We start from the raw sequence: 22,614 nt of genomic DNA, 5'->3' as shown, positions 1-22,614 counted from the left end.
ATGACAATTCAGATATTCTGATGGACTATAAAGTGTACTCTAAAATTCACTTTGAGATGAACCCACAGAAAGAAAAGAACTCAGACTCAGAGTGGATTTGGAGAATCATATTGTTTCAAACTTTTATGTAAATTTTGCCAAGGTACAAGTTGCAAGTAGGATTTATCCTAAAATGGTTAACAAGTATTCAAATAACACCAGGGAGTTAATAAGTGAATAAAAGTTATGCAATAAATACCTCTTCAATTTTTGTAACCCTACAATGAATTCTTTTCCATCTAGAACATTTTCAAGATACTCGTAAAAGAATCCAAACAAAAGAAAAATACTTACTTTAAAAAATCAAAATTGTGAAGGGTATCATTCCAGAAGTATTTTACACTGTGGTGGGTAAAATAACGAACCTGTAGAACACACATAAATGTTACACCAAAAAGCACTATCATCACTTGTTAACCATTAAGTTTACTAAATCTATTATGTATTAAAATTAAAGTGATCACATGCAAATGCAATCTGCTTCTAGTATTACCTAAACTGTGTTATATATAGTAATAAGTATTTTATGTGCATATATATTCATCCCAAACAAAAATAACTGCAAGCACAAAATTATAGGCTGCGATCGAATAAAATGTAGTAATTCTGGTTTTTAAAGAACCTATAATACTAAGATCACCATACCTGCTGTGGTTGAGTTTGTGAATATTTGCTCATCTCATGCTTATTCTCTGTAGCCAAATTTTCAGTAAAATGAACAGCATGGCCATTTGCAACTTTATTAGTCATGGATTTTGGACTCAAAAATGGGTGAGTTTCCAGAGAAAGAAAGCGGATTTTTGCACAAAACCACATTCTGAATTCATCCTTATAAGACAGAAACGGATAAAGATAAAAAGTCAATTCCATGTATTACATAACACCTATACCTATAATGCCTATATAGTTTTTTTTTTTTTTAACGTTTATTTATTTTTGAGACAGAGAGAGACAGAGCATGAACAGGGGAGGGGCAGAGAGAGAGGGAGACACAGAATTGGAAACAGGCTCCAGGCTCTGAGCTGTCAGCACAAAGCCCGATGCAGGGCTCGAACTCACGGACCGTGAGATCATGACCTGAGCCGAAGTCGGACGCTTAACCGACCAAGCCACCCAGGCGCCCCATAGTTTTCAATATATTTTTAAATTCCCATTCTTTACGTATTATTTACTCATCTCTAATTAAGAAAGCATCACTTCCTACTAAATATTAAACCAGCTCATGAAGATGTATAAACTCCAACATGAAGTGCTTTCCATTGCTCACCATTTTACGATATATTTCACTAATACAATATCCCCTGAAAGATCTTGAGTGATTTTTTAATGAACTCATCAACATACTGAGACTAGAAATTAAAGCCTCTGATGAAATGTTTCCAATCAAACAAAACAAAAACAAAAACAAACAAACAAAACCCTAGATGCAGCAACATCACATAGTAGAAAGGCAGCTGGCCTAGTGAATAACAGATCTGACATAGCCCTTAAACTGGCCGATGACCCTGACAGATAAGCATCTAATCTTAATCTCTCAGTGCATCAAGAACTACAAAAGAAAGGAGTACAAAAGGAAGAGGTTGGCATAATCATCTTTAAGATTCCTTCACATTCTAATCACTGTGGTAAAACTCATTTCTAACACAAATGCTTTTAGGATTAGTATTCCTGATTATATCCTAGCAGTGATGTTCTCCTCATACATTGTTTTGAAGGAAGTACACACAAAAGCGTTTATTTCACTCCTGAAATGATCAGCTACAAGTGAATACGTTGACTTACAGTAGTCCTCAGCAGCACCACTTCACAGTCTTTAATGGCAGCTCTAATACAGGTCGCCTTCACCCGCCATTCAGGCATCCAGTAGAGGAGGAGGAGGAGAAAGCCACCAGTGCAAACCACTCCTAGGGAAACTATGGCAAGCTTCCAGCGACACAAATTATAGCCATATATCTCCTGCAAGGATACAGTGATCACACAATTAAATATCACATGGTGTATGAGAAAAATGCCAAAGTTCTTTGTTTTCCAAATGTATATTCACTATTTTGTCACATAAAAGGTAGGGTTTTGTTTTTTTTTTTTAATGCCTTATCTATTTTTGAGAGAGAAAGCTTGATGGGGGGACGGGGCGGGGGGGGGGGGGGGGGGCTGTGGCGCAGAGAATCCAAAGCAGGCTCTGCGCTGACAGCAGCAAGCCTGAAAGCGGGGCTCGAACTCATGAACCATGAGATCATGACCTGAGCCAAAGTTGGACGCTCAATTGACTGAGCCACCCAGGCACCCTAAAAGGTAGGGTTTCTTTAAATAAACTTTTAATTTTGTAATAATTTTAGATTTGCAGAAGAGTTACAAAAACATTAAAAGTTCCTGTATACCTCCATCTAGTTTCCCATTAACTTGATACATTTGTCAAAATCAAGAGATTGACACTGACCCATTATAATTAACTAAAACTAGTCTCTAATTAGAATTTCACTATTTTTCCACTGTCTTATTTCTGTTCCAGGATATAAGCCATAATACCACACTGCATTTAGATACAGTAGGTTTTAACTTTATGTTTCTCCCAAATAATTAGCTAATTGTCTCAATACTGCTGTGACTGATCAATCTGACCTCCTGACCCAAATTATTTAAATTGTTCTAGTTTACTCCCCTCACCACCATAATTAACAAGGGCTGCCAAATTTAGCAAATGAAAATGCAGAGGGCCTAGTTAAATTTAAATTTCAATAAAAAATTGATGAATTTTTTTGTTTGCCCTACGCAATATTTGGGACACGCTCATATGAAAAATTTATTCCTTGGTTTATCTGAAATTCACATTTAATAGTGTCTTATTTTACCTGATAACCTAATCCCATCCCCCCCGCCCCCCACCCCTCCCCCTCCCCCCCTGCCACACACAAAGAGTTGAAAAGTGCTTTTTATTATTAAGCTGATTTTAAACCTTTTTTTTTTTTTTTAAAAGTAGGCTCCATGCCCAATGTGGGGCTTGAACTCAGGACCCTAAGATCAAGAGTCATATGCTATACTAACTAAGCCAGCCAGGCACCCTAAGAGTGCCTTTTTTATAAATCAAAATTAGAAATCTTATATTTGGGATTATATATAAGTATTAGCTAATGTAGCTTCTTAAATTACTAAATAAAAAAAGCATACTTCTCTAGTATTAACAATCCACAAGTGAAACAGGCATTATACTAAAACCAACAAATAGAGATGTTACATAATCCCAAGTCAAAAGCACATTCAGGATGAGGAAAGCAGGTTGATTTAGCATTGTTTTTTTTTCTTCTCTCTAACGTACTTTTCTACTTCCCTGGAATAATAAATTACAGAGATAAACTCTTCACACTTTACAAGTAAATTATAAAAATTGGTTACCATTTCATCTTCTTGACCTTGGTTGATAGTCTTCCTTTCTTCTTTGTCCATATCTACGGTGGTTTGAGAGGTCTTGTGCTTCAGAACAATTGAAGATAACTGAAGGAAAGGAAAACCAAATGTTGGGGATTCTGCTGTATCTTAAGCAGACTATATAACTTCATACTGTAAGATTTTTTGTCATGACACGTGTATCAAAGTTTAGCTGATATTTAAATACTCACTAAAGTACTAGCTGGTTTTAATGACATTTTCAATAGTGTGCTGGTCCTCGTGATACATATTATCACTAAACCTGGCATATTTCATCAATTAACTTATACTAGCAACAGCCATGGCACAAAACAATTAAGTTCTAGAAGAAATCACTACAGAATCTTTCCATTCCCCAGACTCACAGCACTAATCTAGTTTAACCATCTTTAGCTAAAAGTACTTCACACCAACTCAATTTATTGCTTCAAGTATAGTGAAGACGTAAAGCATCAGCAGTGAAACCAACCCCAACACCTCCCCAAGATTATTAATCATCCAACAAATATTTATTAAGCACCTATTAAATGAATGGTAATCCCTGGCCAAGAGTCAATTCCTCAGGCAGCTGTACCCCTATTGGAGATCACTCCCTCATTCTGAGTCCAAGTCCACTAGGCAATATTCTGATGATTTGACTACTTATGATGCCTGTCTAGAAGAAAATTCATTGAGCTCACTGACAAATTTTTTCCCTGCATGGAGAAAGGATATTAATTTCAAATATCAGACAGTCAGCCACACATTAAAGAGATTTGCAAAATGTAAAACAATGCCAGTTTTCTTGTGATCTTTGTTTCTGGAAAATAAATATTTTTCAGAAAAATGTTACTTAATATGAAATAAGCTTATTACTGTCATGTTTCATTAAGTTATTATTAAAGATATCAGTTTTAATTAACATGGTATCAGCAGACATAACTCACATAAACAGAAGCTCTTCAGAGTTATTAATTTTCAAGACTGTAAAAATATCTGAGACCAAATAGCCACTGCTTTAGACTAGGCTAAACCCTGGACAGCACAGTGGGGATATTACCTCTATTCCAGATGTCATTTCTCTACTCACCTATTCAATGTGTAAACACAGGCCTGACACATGACAAGCACTCAAAAAATACTTGAATATGATGTAAGGAAGATTTGTGCTAAGATAGCAACAGCTATTTGATGTTTACATGATATGGATTAAACAGGAGAATTTTAAACAAATCCCATATGTAAAAATAAGAGTAATGAAATCTCTTGATTTATGTCATCAACAAAATGACCAATAAAAAATACTGATGCCTCCTGCACGAGCACTCAGAGTTTCTGTACTTTCTGCTAGCCCAGGAGATGGGGTCAGGGCTAACTAGAGTGGGATTTCTACAGAAATATAACACAGAACTTTCAGTTATAATATCCCATTATATACACTATATATAATATATACATAATATATACATAATATACTATATATTATGTATAAATTATGTTATATATATTAATGTTATATGTAACATATATACGTGATAATATGTAATATACACAAAAAAGACTGCCATCTTGGAAATGAAGTCTGAGAGGTATCTGGCCCAACATCTCCAAAACAAGCCACATTATCATACAAAGCCCTGTGGGCAATTTAGTAACAATTTCTTCTCAGTCTAGGGTAGTGTTACAGCTTTGAAGCATACTACTGGAGTCATTCCACCATGGTAAGACTGATTCATCAATATGACTTGAGGTGGCAGTTATTCTTGAGGGCCATAACCTACTGCTAATAGACTACTGGGAGAATGAGCAAGCCCAACCTCTTTCCCTGCAGAAAAGATCAACTATTGTTACTGAATGCGTAAGGCATAGTCCAATACTGCAGGGAACCCAGGGGGAGCCCACAGCCTCCCTGAGTTGGGGAGGCATCAAAGGCATCCCCTGAGGGTGAGGCAGGTTTGCAGGGCAGATTATCAGTAAAGAGATCTGTACAGAGAACGAACAATGTAAATCTGTAAGACAGTCCTCCTCAAGTCTTAGGCTGAGTACCGATCAGTGTAGGTGTGAGGAAACTACTGGAGGCCAGGGAAAGCACCATCCAAAACGATTAAGAGTAAAAAATCATCAGAGTTCACACAGGGCTGAGAAGAGTGCCTGTTCCTACCAACCACAGTGGAAAACCTCATTACTCACAAGGAATCAGGAAGAGTATTCAGAGGGGTGTTGCTTCAGCAGTGGGATCAAATTAGCCCTAAACTAAAAGCTACTCTGATCTTACCTAACAAAACTCTTAAGACCTAAAGGAATAAAGTGTTTCCAAATAATTTAACAGCTTCACAAAGTTCAAGGGATTTATAAGAATACAAAATATCTAGTCCCAATAAGTTACAATATTCGACATCCAGGTAAAACTTAACAGGTATGCAAAGAAAAAAATATAAACCATAATAAGAAAAATCAATCAGTAGAAAAAGACCAAGAACTGACACAAATAATAGAACTGGAAGACAAGAACAATAAGATGGCTGCTGTAACTCTAGTCCATTATGTTCAAAAAGCAAAATGAAAGATTGAACACATTAAGTAGAGACATGAAAGATATAAAAAAGAACCAAGCTGACTAGTAGAAAGTAAAGTATCGGAGATGAAAAATTTACTAGATGGGATTAATAGATTAAATGCTGCAAAAGAAAAATCAATGAACCTGAAGACAAAGTAATAGAAATATCCAAAATGAAAAATGGACACAAAAGAGAGAGAAAAAAGCACAAAACAACATCAGTAAGTTATGAGACAACTTCAAGCCCTAATACACATGTAAGGTAGGAGAGACCAAAAATATGTAACGATATAAGGGCAAAAATTTTTCCAAATTAGATGAAAAATTATAAGCCTACAGATCCAAAAGTCCAACTAATATAAAGCAAATAAACACTGAATAATTACAACAAGGCATGTCACTATCAAACTGCTCAAAAGCAGTGATTAAAAAAAATATATTAAAAGGAGCCAGAGGAAAAAGATCTGTTACATACAAAGAAAAATAGATAAGAATGACACAGATTTCTTACTAAAAATAATACAACTGAGAACAACTAAATAACATCTTGAAGTACTGAGAAAAAGAAACCATTCAGAGAATTCTATACCCAGCAAAAATATCTTCCAAAATCAAAGGTGAAGTAAGACTTTTAGACACAAAACCTGAAAAAAAAAAGTTAAAGGAAGTCCTCAGGTAGAAAAGTGGAAATGGAAACGTGGATCTCCACGAAGGAATGAAAAGCATCAGACATGAGTTTAATCACTTGAAAGTAAACTGTAATAAGTTAGAGATGTATACTCTAAACTCTAAAGTAACCATTAAAATAAAAGAGTCATAGGGTGCCTAGGTGGCTCAGTCAGTTGAGTGACTAACTTCGGCTCAGATCATGATCTCACAGTTCATGGGTTTCAGTCCTGAAATGGGCTCTGTGCTGACAGCTCAGAGCCTGAAGCCTGCTTTGGATTCTGTGTCTCCCTCTCTCTCTGCCCTTTCCCTGCTCATGCTCTGTGTCTGTCTCTCAAAAATAAATAAACGTTAAAAAAATGTTTTTAATAAATATGGGGCGCCTGGGTGGCTCAATCAATTAAGCATCCGACTTAGGCTCAGGTCATGATTTCATGGCTCATGAGTTCAAGCCTCGTATCAGGCTCTGCACTGACAACTCAGAGCTTGGAGCCTGCTTCGGATTCTGTGCCTCCCTCGCTCTCTGCCCCTCCCCCACTCATACTCTGTCTCTCTCTCCCTCAAGAATAAATAAACGTAAAAAAAAAATTTTTAATAAATGAGTCACAAGTAAAAAACATCAAGAGGTTATTAAGTGGAACCATAAAAAATACTCAACTGATGTAAGAGACAAAGAAAAGGAGGAAAATGGAAACAAGAGGAAAGACAAATAGAAAACAAACAGCAAGATGGTTGATTTAAACCTAACTATACTGGGGCGGCTGGGTGGCTCACTCAGTCAGTTAAGTATCCAACTCTTGATTTTGGCTTAAGTCATGATCTCACACAGTGGTGAGATGGAGCCCTACATGGGGCTCTATGCTGGGTGTAGAGCCTACTTGAGATTCTCTCTCTTCCTCTGCCCCTCCCCTGCTTGTGTGTACGTACTCTCTCTCTCTAAAAGTTAAAAAAAAGGGGGGGCGTGCCTGGGTGGCTGAGTCAGGTAAGCATCCGACTTCAGCTTAGGTCACGGGTTTGAACCCCACACTGAGCTCTGTGCTGACAGCTCAGAGCCTGGAGCCTGCTTGGGATTCTGTTTCTCCTTCTCTCTCTGTTCATCTCTCTCTCTCTCTCTCTCTCAAAAATAAAGGTTAACAAATTTTTAATAAATAAATTTTAAAAATTGGGGTGCCTGGGTGGCTCAGTTGGTTGAGCACCGGACTCCTGATTTTGGCTCAGGTCATGATCCCAGGGTTACGGGACTGAGCCTCCCATCAGGCTCCATGATGAGCATGGAGCCTGCCTAAGATTCTCTCTCCCTCCCTCTATCCCTCTCCCAACTCACACATGTTCCCTCTCTAAAATAAAAAAATTAAAAAATTTAAACAATGGCAGGGTACCTGGATGGCTTAGTTGGTTAAGTGTCCAACTCTTGATTTTGGCTCAGGTTATGATCTCACAGTTGATGAGACTGAGCCCCAAGTCGGGCTCTGCGCTAACAGCACAGAGCCTGCTTGAGATTCTCTGTTCCTCTCTTTCTGCCTCTCCCCCATTCATTCTCTCCCTCTCTCTCTCACTCAAAATAAACATTAAAAAAATGATAAACCTAACAATATCAATAGTCACATTAAATATAAATGGTCTAAACAACAATTAAAAGATGGAGATTACAGTTTTATGTTTTAAAAGCAAGGCCATAAGCAAGTATATGTTGCCTAAAAGAAATGCAACCTAAATATAAAGGCATAGTAGACTAAAAGTTAAACTATACCCTGCAAGCACTACTCAAATTAAAGCTGGAATAACTGTATTAGTATCAAAGTAGATCTCAAAGCAAGGAATATTACCAAGGATAAAGTCATTTTGTAATGACAAAGGGGTCAACTGATTAACATAAAACAGTAATCCTAAACATGTATACATTTAACAGATCCTCAAAATACACAAAGGACTTAGAAGATCCGAATAACACTATCAATCAAATTGGTCCCAACTGATATTTACAGAACACTCTACTCCACTGCAAAGTATACATTCTTTGAACATGTGCACAGAACATTTACCAAGAAAGACCATATTCCAAGACATAAATTTAAGTCATACAAAATAAATTCTTTAAAAAAATTATACTAAATTAGAAACCAAAAGAGAAAGATAAGTAGAGAAAAAAAATCCATGAGGCAGAAATCAATAGGGAAAATATGAAATATACTGAAAATGAAGATATATCAAAATTTGTGGGATGCAGCTAAAAGAGTATTTAGAGATTATTTATAGCACTAAATTTCAAATTCTGAAAAGAAAGCCCTAAAATCATGACCTCAGTGTCTACCTTTAGAAAGCAGACAAAGTACAGGGCGCCTGGGTGGCTCAGTTGGTTGGTTAAGCATCTGACTCAGGTCATGATCTCACAGTTTATGAGTTTGAGCCCCGTGTCAAGCTCTGTGCTGAGAGCTCTCTCTCTCTCTCTCTCTCTCTCTCTCTCTCTCTCTCCCCCTCTCTCTGTCTCTCGAATATAAATAAACATTAAAAAAGAAGAAGAAGAAAGTAGAAAAAGAACAGCAAATTACACCCACAGTAAGCACTGAAGGGAAATTAATAAAACTGATAGTAGAAATCAATGAAATTGATCATTTTTCTAGTTGGACTCAAAGGGGGAAGGAGGAAGACACAAATTACCAATTTTGAGAATAAGGAGCCATCACTATAGATTCTGCAAATATCAGAAAGATAGTCAAGGAACTTAATGAACAACTTTACACCAATATATCAACTTTTCTGCAGGTTTGAACTTACTTCCAAATTTAAAAAAAGTAAAAATTAAAAAACCTATACTTATTCATCAGGGGATCGCATGAGTTAGTAATTGCTACAGCTGAGTTAAAAGCTGCATAACAGGTACATGAGAGTTCATTATCCTAATCTTCCTACTTTTTTAGTGTGTAGAAAATGTAATAGAAAGTGTTTTTAAATAAATAAAATAAAAGGCACTCATCTGAAGCTTTTAGAAAGAAAAAAAATTTCAGAAGATATTCATTCCTGGAACCAAAGGCCATAAACCTTGAGAACTCTATTTCTATAAATCTCAAATCCACTGACCCGACCAATCAAGTACCAGGCATTATCCATAGTCTCTTACTGTTAAGTTTTGACTCTCACTCTTCTGCATTTTTGTCTTTTATCCATTGCCTAGAAATACAGATGTACTTCCCCACTTTTTGAAATCCTAATTTTTCAATGTAGAATGTATTAGCAGATGAATAAGCATGCTTTTATAATTTTAGAAAAAGAATTATCATTAATATTCAATGTTTTCATTAACTTCACGTACTAACAACTACTTAAAATCTTTTCCCCAAATGGATCTTGACAGACTTCACCTCAGTCTAACTCAGCTACATCATCTCATCTTCATATGTTGCCTGTAACAATCTAGTTTTCATAATCATCTAAAAATACAATTCTTAACCATTGTATCTCATTATTCTTTTTTATAACTGTTATTGTTCTAAAATTTAGCTTACTTTTTAAGGCAAAATTCTTAAGTCTTACCAATTTTACTGAAGTTGATATTAAAAATAATTTAATTTAAATAAAAAGTTAACCATCAATTATTATTCTCTTTAAACATACTATACCCACATAGGAAATTATCAAGACTCCACCAAGACTTTCATATAAACTTTTAATAAAATCCAGTGAGAAAATTGCAGCAGCTTACATTTAAAACATATACATATTTATAAATGTATATTTCCATTTTAAAAACAGGTACATAATACAAAGCCTCTAACATTTCTTTGACTCCATGAAAATAAAAATCTATAAATATACTTTAAATTATATTGCTTACAAGGATGAAAATATATATTAAATACTATTCTACCATATATCTAATTAGAACATTTGAAGCATTAATACCAAACTTCTAAAATCCATTTAACTTACAGAATGTAACTTTGGTAGTTTGCAAGAGTGCATACATGGTTTTTAATCAGGTCAATTTTTAGATTACAGAAAGCAAATTAAAGAAATTTTTCTTACCAAAAGCACTATATCATTATTCTTCCCAATTGCTGTATCAGCAGCACTTTCAAAATCTGGCTATTAATAATGAAAATAAAATTAAGCATAAAAATCCATTCAGGTGAGAATTTTCTGCCAAATATTGTTTTGATTCTTTCTGAACTGTTTTCAAGATGACTAAGATATTAAAATTTAGGGTTTTTATATTCAGGGACTTTAAATGGACTTTCAGAAGATACACCCTTCTGCCATCTAACTGCCACTGGTAGAGCTCCTCTTGAATTAAGTCATATCTAGCTAGCACACTGAATTCCCAATTCCACAGTGCATGCCTCAGCCTTGATGTTATCTAAATAGCAAGGAGCTTATAGGCTATTGTGCTTAACCAAACCCTTCCTTGCATTTACAATGAACTTGATTTTTTGTGAGTAAAAAGAGCAGCACAGGACAAAGTGAAGCTATCAGGAATAAATCTCACTAAATCAAATGCTAGTTCTTGTAAGTTTACTGATTTTTTTCACATTATATAATTACTAAGAACCATTTGAAGTATAATACTCTAGGATAAGAGTCATATCTCATTTCCTAAAACAAGAGGGGTTGGCCTTAACTGGCACAGAAATCCCCGAACCTCTAAGCCATCTTTGCTTCAAACCTGAATTTATTAGTTGGAACAAAAGTTTTATAATAGTATGTGTGGAGGGTTTGAAGGATATTCCATAGATGTGCCCAGAATTATAAAGTATATAATCTCACAAAGTGATTTAGAGAGTGACCTGTAACGAGTAAAACTTCAAGTGAAGCAATTTTGAAGAACACATTTTTAAATTTCTACTTCAGTATTTGCAAAGTTCAGAGAGATGGAAGTAAAAAAACTAAAGTTAAAAATGTATTATTACTCAAAATTCACACAACTGAATTACTCTAAAAGAAATGCTTACATAACATTTTTTTTAAGTTTGTAACATACACTCTGCAGTTTTAAAAATTAAAAAGTGCACTAAGACTAAGACTCAAAAGGGTCACCTTGCATTGTTGAAAGAATGAATCATCCTATTGGCTTTGTACTTCTAGGTATTTTTTTTTTCCTGACACTTAAACGTACCTACCCATGTTAAATAAAAATTTGATAAACCCATCTTGAAGGCCTACTCAGCAAAAGGTGTTTTAAAGATCCTGAAGTAAAAACAGTTCAGTCAGCACTCTGAATATTATTTCACTGTCAAATCCGTAGCATCCACGGCAACTAAGATAACCTTCTGAAACTCAAAAGCAGCTCTCCCTTTACATTTGAAATAAAAAGAGCCTTAATACATATAAGCCCTTACTTTACTCCATTTTAATAGCTACACAAATGTTTGTGTAAAAATTTTTTTTTTAAACTTAATCTCCGAACTACAGGAACCAAATTGCCACAACTCTCTATGAGGGCAAAACCTAACACTTCAAGTCAGCTCTCAACAATAAGAATGACATAATATAATTCAATGAATACATGGAAATTTTACAAGGATACCAGCTACATTTTAACAAAGCTCTGCTGAACACCCGTTTTATCACTTCCCATCTTGAACTTTCTCTTATAATACATGCTTTTGTTTCTGTGTTTAGGCTCAAGAAAGACCATTGTGTCCAGAACACACCAAACCAAGACTGTATTTACATTTGTCAAGTGCAGTCTTTGTATAATTATATTTTTTGTACGTTACAAAACAATGTGATAGCTAAAACAAAATAAGTTATAATTACGAAAAATAAGGTAATTATCTGCCTTCGGGTTAATATTAGGAACATGAAGAGTTACAGCTTAGCCCACACTACAGCATACCTATGTATGTTTTTATCACTTTTATTAAATACATTAAATCAATCCTTTTATTCGTAGAAATTCCATGTGGTAAGAGTCATCATTAGATAAAATAGTGGCTTTGAGTATTGGTCAACTGCAAAACACTTATTTAGTAAAAATGGGGAAAAGTAGCTTTGGACTGACAATTGATATTTATGCTTTAACTTTTGCTTTGTAAAAAATGGCAATGTGTAAAAATTCTTTTACATACAAAATAAAGAGCTTACATTTTTTAAATGTCTACTTATATCAGAGGGTTTTTTTTTCATTTATTCAAGCTGCTTTGATCTTAAAACTTTCAAACCTCCCTTTAAATCTTCACATATGTGACTTTTCAAAGCTTCACATTCGAGGACTGAGATTTACAAAACTGTTATAATTGCTAGACTGATTTCAAAATCTTACCATCTATTATGAAAAATGCTGCAGCAGGCAATAGTAAATAATAGACAGAATCACTGCAATAAGACCAGTCCTACAGAGTGAATATTTAAAATAGGCAGAATCAGTAGGCCTAGAAAGAAAACTGGCATCTACCCCTAACCAAACAGATCGATAAATTGGACACAGTGGCCACCAGTGGTGATACTGTATTGCAGGGTGAGCAAGTGGGAGAGACTTTAGCGCTTTTTTAATGCTTTTACCATCTAAATAGTTAAAGAAAGGAAAGAAGGAAGGCTGAGCATATGTACAAAGTTCTAATTCTCCAATGCATGGCCACCCTTGGGTGTGAAACTTGTAGAAACCTGCAAAGCACTTCACGGTGCTCTACCAAACCATTCTCCAGATTTTCTGGATCTCTCTTCATCAGGTTTTTTACCCCAGGCAAGAAAAGTAGTCATTTTGAAGGCCCCCTTAACAAGTACATTTCTAGGAAGCTAGAGTTGCTTGTATTTATTTTGATGTCCCCTCCACAATTTGGCTCCACTGAGGAAAAGTAGTAGCCAGTGACACAACATAAACAGCAGCAAATCCTAAATTATTTAATCAAATTAGTCCATCTACAAGCATCAAGTAACCATATATGCCATGTTCATTATTATACTAGGAATTGTAGGAGATATACAACTTTACCCCCTCCCCCCAAAAAAGACAATTAATTCAACAGGAACTATTTTGCAAGTTCCTTCACCTGTCTTGGTTTCAACTTCTTCTCCACTGAAATGAAGCAGTTGTAATAATCCAAACGATACATTCCAACCATGAAAGCTTTGACCTACAGAAGTATTGCCTCCATACGCATCTTGCTGTTGCACTCTTTCACCACTAGGTGATGTTCCGACATTGATAAGGAAAGAGGCTGACAGTTTTCACTAGCCTTAATAGAGAAGCTGCTGATCAAGTGATTATGAAAAGTTGTAAGATTTTTTTTTTTTAGTGCCACTGGAAATACTAATCTGGGAAAGCAGAGTTTTCTATAGATATATAACTTCATGTGTCTCAATGAAAAAGTAAGACATAAAACAAATGATAATGGTGGTGAAGAGAAAAGAAGGCAGGTGTATTATTATTGCCTTTACAAAGATGACTCCCGAATTCACAATTGTCTGAAACCAGAATTTAGGGATCTTACAATGTTATGGAGTAAGGGAAGGGACTACAGTAACAATTAAAAAGTACACGAACCTATTAGAGAACAAGGTGAGGTAAAGCATACAATTATGTGGTAAAACACTACTTGCCCATTAAACTGGCTAAATAAATAAAAACAAGGAGCACCCTATGGACTGCTGTTAAGAGTGAATTCTGTACTACTGTTTTGGAAAACCAAGAGTACATCATAATTTAATATTCCCACACTTTGATCCACCAATCTCAATTAGAAATCAATGTCACATGTACAAGTACATATACATACATGTTATCATTAACAGTTTCTTCAAACTCAGGAAATAGAGTATATGAGTTTTGTGCTTTAGGGGTACTTACAAGCAGAAAAACCTAACTGAAACAAGTATTCTAAAACAAGCACTAAAGAACTTGTTTGGTATTTAATACTATAGAAATTGACAAATCTAGAGTTGTAATTACAGTTTGTACACACTAAGTGAGCCTAACTGGCCAAACTAAAAGTTACATTTTTAAATTCAGAGGTAAGATAAGGTCTTTAGTTAAGTAATATATGAATGTTTCTTCCATTTTAATGCAAATTAGTGATTATTTCTTCTAAAATGTAATGCTATTGATCCAAATCCCTAAAAACTTGCATGACATTTCAATCAGCAATTTGAACTTAAAATTTAAACATTCATTCTTTAAAATCTAAACACTCAGGGGCACCTGGCTGACTCAGTCAGTAGAGCATGTGGTTCTCGATCTTGGGGTCATAAGTTCAAGTCCCACACTGGGTGTAGAGCTTACCTTAAAAAATAGTAATAATAAAATAAAATTTAAACATTCCTTAATTCTAAGACTCATATTATCTACATTTTTGCACAGAAGCCAACATGTAGCTTAGATAAAACCTTATAGTTGCTATTGGCAGGTAACCATCATTACGCAGTGGTCACTGCATGTACTACTTGAAGTGGGTCTCAACTTTCCATAGTACTATGTCATTTCAGCTGAGCAAAAGTACATTGTTGGTAGCACAGCACTGAGTTTAAACTGTTGACTAAACCTATTCAAAACGATTACACTGTACCTGCACAATGAAACAAAAAGTAATAGTGTGCACAGACAGGTACCTAAACAGAGCAGAGTGGAGAGGAAGAACTGGGAGGAAAAGAGGCAAGGGTGGGTAGGGAATAGTCAAAAAGTGAAAAACAGAGAGAAGAAAAAGTTCCAGGAAATTACATTCTAAGTCTGTAAGGAGTATGTTAAGGAGTTACACAGACCCCAGAGATGTTCATTTTTCTTATTAACAGCAAACTCCAAAATAATTTTTCTTTATTAACTCAGCATTGTTCACTTCAAGATTATTGTATTACGTTGGCAAGAAAGCAAAATTAGTTTTACTCATCATCTGTGCAACACTACAGTTCACATTTCATTTTTCCAGACGTTATGAAGACCTGACCACAAAAGAAGCACAAAATCACTAGGAAACTATTCTGTACAAAAAGTACAATCCTGCTAATTTGCAACTATAATTGGTAAGTACTTGGATCATCTTTTTAAAATAATGTGCATTTGTCTTCTTCCACTTCACTCCTTTTCCCCAACTTGAAACCTACCCATGTTGACTCAGCATTGAAAGGAAGCGCAAAGCCCTTAACATCTGCACTCAACAAGTATTCCAAAAACACTTTAAATTGCTGTTGAAGAGAATAATGGTCTTACTCATGGTACAACCATCATAGAAATCTGAAATTTCTCATTTCCTATGGTCATTTTGTAATCCACTATTCAGGATTAAAAAAAAAAAAAAAAAGACCAATGCATTTGGGCACTATGCCAACCATAACAGTAGTAACTGACATCTGTACAGGGATTTTTAGTTTACAAAACACTTTTACAGGCCTTATCTACTTTACTGACCAGTTTTCAGTCAATATCATCTTTTAAAAACAGGAAAAAAATAAACTTCACTTAACCAAAATCAGCATTTTTTATTTTCCCACAAAGTCAAGCATGGGGTGACTTCTGTCAAAGAACCTTACCAACAAATTAAGGAATTAACATGCAGACAGTATCATCTTTCAAGGGTCTGTTTTCCAAAAATTCATTTCAAAGCCCAATGTACCTGAAATATACTCTTTCATAAGGAAAATACTGACCAGGTTCCCAAGATGGCCCACACCTTTTACTTCCCACAATTCTAAATTATACTTCATATTACACTAGCCTGGGTCATGGGGCAGGTAGCCAGGTTACCAAGTTTCTACTTCCTCTGCTCACTTCTTAATTATTAATATTCCCCGAGGCCCCCCTTCCTCTACCCACTTCTTAATTAATATTCTCCAGCCTTCTCTCTTTATAATAACCCAAGGACCAAGGGTGGCAACACTGATCCATCTATGGTGAAAACTACCAAGAGCTGCCAATCAGTATTTTCAGCACTAATCTCTCTCAAGCTCCAGATCCACAGATTTAAACATCAACCATACATGTTTACATACAGCTAAAATTCAATAACTTTATTGTATCTTTCTACTCCTTAAATGAATATGATTTGCAGGGCGCCTGGGTGGCTCAGTGCGTCCGACTTCGGCTCAGGTCACGATCTCGCAGTCCGTGAGTTCGAGCCCCGCGTCGGGCTCTGGGCTGATGGCTCAGAGCCTGGAGCCTGCTTCCGATTCTGTGTCTCCCTCTCTCTCTGCCCCTCCCCCCGTTCATGCTCTGTCTCTGTCTCAAAAATAAATAAACGTTAAAAAAAATTTTAAAGAAAAAAATGAGTATGATTTGCATAAAGCTCCATGCCAGAATTTTGGAAGTCATCCTAGACTCCTTCCTATTCCATACCTGTATCCAACTAGGCACTAAGTCTTACCATTTCTACCTTTCTCACATCCACCTCACCATGCCCTATCTCCATCGACATTGCCTCAACTCAGGTCCTGATGCCCTCTCTGGTCTTCCTCATTCTTAACAATATACAAACCAGACGTGATTATTTCTTTCTGCTTAAAATTTCAGTAGCTTCCTATGGTCTGCAGGAGCATTTCCCAAACTGGTTAGAGTCCCTCCAAAATAAAATATTTAAAGAGGCATCCCCTGGGAATGCAAACTGGTGCAGCCACTCTGGAAAACAGTATGAAGGTTCCTCAAAACAGTAACAATAGAACTACCCTACAACCCAGCAATTGCACTACTAGGTATTTATTTATCCAAGGGATACAAGTATGCTGTTTTGAAGGGACACATGCACCCCAAGGTTTATAGCAGCACTATCAACAATAGCCAAAGTATGGAAAGAGCCCAAATGTCCACTGATGGATGAGTGGATAAACAAGATGTGGTGTGTGTATGTGTGTGTGTGTACACAACACACACACACACACACACACACTGGAGTATTACTCGCAATCAAAAAGAATGAAATGTTGCCATTTGCAACTACGTGGATGGAACTAGAAGGTATTATGCTAAGTGAAATTAGAGAAAGACAAATATCATATGACTTTACTCATATGAGGACTTTAAGATACAAAACACATGAACAGAAGAGTAGGGAAGCAAAAATAATATAAAAACAGGGAGGGGGACAAAACATAAGAGACTCTTAAATATAAAGAACGAATAGAGGGTTGCTGGAGGGGTTGTGGGAGGGGGGATGGGATAAATGGGTAAGGGGCTTAAGGAATCTACTCCTGAAATCACTATTGCACCATGTGCTAACTTGAATGTAGATTATAAAAAATAAATAAATTATAGAAGAAAAAAAAAAAAGAGGTATCCCCTGTGGTATCTGGGTGGTTTAGCTGGTTTTGCGTTTGACTCTTGATATCATCTCAGGTCTTCATCTCAGGGTCATGAGTTCAAGCCCCACACTGGGCTCTGCCCTGAGCATGGAGCCTATTTAAAAAAAAAAAAAAAAAGGCATCCTCTGCTTGTATCATCTGAAGAAATATACTGAATTAAGAAAGTTGAGTAGTCCTCTCACTAGCAAAAAATTGAAAAGTCTCACAATGCACAATACTATGTGTTTCCCCACCATGGGGAAGTAGAGGAGAGAGCCAATTGGGCTCCAAGGACAAGGTCACAACTAAATGGAAAACATGTTAATATCCTTCAGAATCTGGCCCTGCCTAGCCATCAACACCACCTGCCTTTCTTTCACCAAAGGTTATCATTCACCTCTTACAAACCTTACTTTCCATCTATATAGAACACATTTTAATCCCTCAAAGGGCCAGTTTCCTGCCTCCATTCCTTCACATACATTGTTCCTTCTGCCAAGAATGCCCTTTCCTAACAGTTTGGCTAAAGAACTCCTACAAGTTTTTCCAGACCCGGTCAAGTATGTTCTCCACCATACTTTGAGTGTCCCTTTACCTTCCAGCAGAGGACATCTCCCATCTGTGTCCCTCTGTATGTGTCAGAACATTTGTCCCACAACATTGGACTTATAGACTAAAAACTTAAAGGTTGAGAATGAGGCCAGCACTAAGCAATATAGGTGAATGAATGGGACAGGGCAAGACAAGGAGTGTGAAGAAAGGGTAAAATTTCACAACCAAGTAAATTTTGTCTTTGGCATGCTCCTATACTCATCCCAATGTCCTTTTCCAACTCTCCCAATAACCTCTCCCAGGCCCCTTACCGACTTCCTGTAACCCTATACACCTTCCACCCACAGCACCGTGTTTTTCAGTATCAACAACTTCCTCTTCATCAACAGTCATTCTGTTCAGAAGTTAATATGTAAATTAGTTATAGCTTCTCAAAGCTGAAAATCTAAGATAAATCTTTAACAAAACTTAAAAAAAAAAAAAAGTAGAAGAGAGAGGGAATGGGCATTATAGTTCTAGCATTCAGAATGCAAAAGTCTAAGAGTATTCCTGACTGGGCTTCCCACAAGTGTTCTCATTTCGTCACCACATCCACTCCCACACAGTAGCAGCCATGGGTGCTACCGGCAGAAACAGAGTGCTACTGCAATCCTATGGGTCACCCATTCTTCGATCGAAAAGCTTTGTTTGTGGAATATTACTCAGCAATCAAAAAGAATGAAATCTTGCCAGCTGCAACAACATGGATGGAACTAGAGTATATTATGCTTAGCAAAATAAGTCAGCCAGAGAAAGAGAAATATAATTTCACTCACATGTGGAATTTAAGATATAAAACAGATGAACATAAGGGAAGAGAAACAAAAATAATATAAAAACAGAGAGAGACAGAAACCATAAGAGACTCTTAAATACAGAGAACAAACTGAGGGCTGCTGTAGGGTGCTGGGGGGCGGGATGGGCTAAATGGGCAAGGGACCTTAAGGAGGGCACTTGTTGGGAGGAGCAATGGGTGCTATATGTAAGTGATGAATCATTAAATTCTACTTCTAAAATCATTATTACACTCTATGTTAACTAACTTGGATTTAACTTAAAAATAATAATAAATTTAAAAAAAATTTTATGTGTCTTAGAGACCACTTATGGTCAATTTTTCATTATTCTACACAGAAAGGCTCACCAACATGTTCTCCAATGAACTTAAAACAGTGTCTTTATCCTAGCCAGTAGTATCTTGAAATCTACCCTAGACCATTGCTTGATTTAGGAAAAGGCACATTAATTGAAAAAAATCAATGTTGCCCAAGTATCCTAACATTTCAGGATAAATCTCTAAATATTAAAGTAACATTCCAGCACAAATCATTATGGCTTATCACCACTTCTGATTTCATAAAAAGTCATGTTTTAGGATGTCACTGCCCACATGTGCCAAGTACTGTGCTAAATGCTGGAGATTACAAAGATTAAACTCCTAAGCTCAAGGAGCCAAGTCTAGTAAACTAGACGATAAGCAAACACATATCAAACAAAATGGTTATGTGCTGCTATAAAGTAGGTATCGTGGGAGCACGAGGAACAGGGAGAGGAGGGCAAAGGACAGAAAAGACTTCAGAGAAGAACTATCCCTTGATATAAGACCTAAAAGGTGTGAAGTTCCTCAAGCAAACAGGCAGCAAAAAGAGGGAAAATAACAGAGGGATGGAATCCAAGCAGAGAAATCACCACATGCAGAAGTACTGAGGTGAGAGGAGGCAGCTCGGGATGGGTTCAACAGGTGATCGCCTGCCATAAGGAGCACTAGGAGGCGTATGGAAGTGCTGAGTCACTACACTGTACACCCAAAACTAACATAACACTGTATGTTACATAACTGGAATTAAAATAAAAACTTAAAAAAAAAAAAAAGAAGAAGTACTAAGGTGAGAAATCCTAGAAAATGTCAGGAATACAAGTTACCTAAACTGACTGGGGCACAGGGTGGTCTCTATGATGAAGGGCCTTGTCTGATATGATACAGATATGGATTAACTTGCAGGTGATGGAGATTCTGAACTTTTTTCAACTGAAAGAGACCAAAGGCCATGACACAGGGCCCCGTTCCCAATACAATGTGAATGGTGTCTTCTGGGCTTGTTCAGCACAGCAGCACTGTGTTCACTTGCTAGACTGTTCACCTCTAAGATGGCAGAACTCATTCATCAACATATATCCAGCATCTAGCCCTGTGCTTGGCACACACAGGACTAAAACACACTGAATAATCAGATGTGCCAACACAATCCTAAGAGCATAACCAAAAGGCCCTAACCAAGCTTCCTTCCTTCCTTCCTGCCTATAAAAATCACAACACGTAGGTGCTACAATAATTGGTAATTGCCACAATACTTTTAAGGCAACATGAGGAAGGGTCATTCACTACGGGCTGCATCAGAGATAAGAAAGGATTCAAGAGAAAAACACATTAAGATGCTTTTGAACCTAACTAAGCAGTTCATCCTGTTCTTCTCACCAAAAACTGAACAGAAAACAAGCATGGGTTAGCTCAAAATTATCCATCAACGAACTCTAAGGCAGTAGTAATCACTATAAAAAGCATATTTTCCTATCAAAAGGATCCCTGAAGTAAAAATCGACTTTAACTGAGAACTTGTTAGGTTAGTCTAGTCGTTCAAATAATTAAGTGCTCCAGACAAAATTAGGCTACTTGCCTGTAGTACTTTACATTTTATTTAGTAAACTGAAACACATTATTATAATTGGCATGTAAATAAGGATTCTATCTTTTATGCATGGAAAAACAGTAAGGCAAAAAAAAATTTTTTTAAGAGAAACTTTAGGAAATCATGGACAAAATAAATTATAAATGAGCTTAGAAAACTGATGGCTTAAGAAGTTACAGCATAATTAGGGCACCTTGATGGCTCACCTCAACTTGATGGCACCTCTTTGGCTCAGGTTACATATGATCTCACAGTTTGGTTCATGAGTTCGAGACCCTCATCAGGCTCTCTGCAGTCAGCACAGAGCCTGCTTCAGATCCAGTCTCCCTCTTTCTCTGCCCCTCCCCTGCTTCTGCCCTCTCTCAAAATACGTAAACATTAAAAAGAAAAAAAAAAGTTAAGGCATAATCTAGAGATGAATGAAAAATCTTTGGTCTTTGAAGAACCAGTGACCCACATTTAAAGAAATCAATCCAAAGGCCACAGAAAGAAAATAAAATTTCAAACCTTCCTTTTAAAGATGTAGACACATTTCACTAATCAGTATTTCTAAATGAAAATAAATCACATAAAATTCCACTAAATAAGCCTAATTAAACATATTTTTAAATTTTATAACATGGCCAGGGACAGACAATGGGTGACAGTAACACAGAGGATAGGGGGAAATGACTGCAAACACACCCAAAGAGAGAAAGGGAAAGATAAAAATATACATAAAATGTACATTAGCGATACATGAGATTAACAGCTTGAGCTTTTTAGGATGTTGTTCCCAAAGATGCAAAATCATGGTACTTTACTATGAAAAGCCTGAATACAAAACTATGTCATAATTGCCTGCTGCTCCAGTTAAAATAATAAAGGCAGCAATCCTCAATCCCCCCTCTACGTTCCCTTCTCTTCACTTTTCTCCTTCCCTCCCTCCCTCCTTCTCTCTCTCTCACACACACACACACACACACACACACACACATTTGTTTCGAATATGCTAAATGTTATTAAACCATAACTACATTAAACAAATAATAGTGTGTTACCATTTACTGAGGCTCTTATCCTCACAATTCTCTCCAGTAGCTTTTATTACCTCCACTTGTCAAATGAAGAAACTAAAAAAGGTTAAGTGACTTGAACCCAACCACAGAGCTAATCAGTGATGAGGCTGGAATTTAAAGTCACTTGTACGTGGCTCTGGTGCCCACATTTTAACCCCTATATGTATAACACCCTCTCCCAAGGCATCTTTAGCCATCAGACCAGTATTTTCTTACTGTGCTATCCCAAGAGTAATGTTTAGGTTCAGATACTTTAAATTTCAAGGAAAACATTAACAACTTACATAGTTTGTTTGTTTATTTTTAAGTTAACTCTCCATCCAACATGGGGCTCAAACTCATATCCCAAGATCAAGAGTTCCACGCTCTACCAACTGGAGCCAGCCAGGTGCATCTACAGTTCTTTTAAAATAATGCA

General features: G+C 36.4%; 1 protein-coding gene across 7 annotated transcripts in view; it reads right to left on the bottom strand.

The window, feature by feature from the left end:
- The window catches only part of ATP13A3 (ATPase 13A3), a 100,740-nt gene that overhangs the window by 59,475 nt on the left and 18,651 nt on the right, over nucleotides 1-22,614 (bottom strand). For 6 of the 7 annotated variants that reach the window (XM_053221047.1, XM_053221045.1, XM_053221048.1 and 3 more), the window contains 4 exons: nucleotides 3,430-3,528; nucleotides 1,822-1,995; nucleotides 685-867; nucleotides 334-404 (listed from right to left, as the gene is read on the bottom strand). In XM_053221047.1, coding sequence (XP_053077022.1) covers nucleotides 334-404; nucleotides 685-867; nucleotides 1,822-1,995; nucleotides 3,430-3,480 — 479 coding nt within the window. In that variant the 5' untranslated portion in view covers nucleotides 3,481-3,528. Of the gene's footprint in view, nucleotides 1-333; nucleotides 405-684; nucleotides 868-1,821; nucleotides 1,996-3,429; nucleotides 3,529-10,687; nucleotides 10,748-22,614 lie in introns of those variants that run through there. The other variant, XM_053221046.1, reaches the window with a different exon arrangement.

This window comes from Acinonyx jubatus, chromosome C2 (genome assembly GCF_027475565.1).
Source record: "Acinonyx jubatus isolate Ajub_Pintada_27869175 chromosome C2, VMU_Ajub_asm_v1.0, whole genome shotgun sequence".
NCBI lineage: Eukaryota > Metazoa > Chordata > Mammalia > Carnivora > Felidae > Acinonyx > Acinonyx jubatus.
Note: the sequence above shows the minus strand (reverse complement) of the source record. Positions and strands in the feature narration are given on the sequence as shown.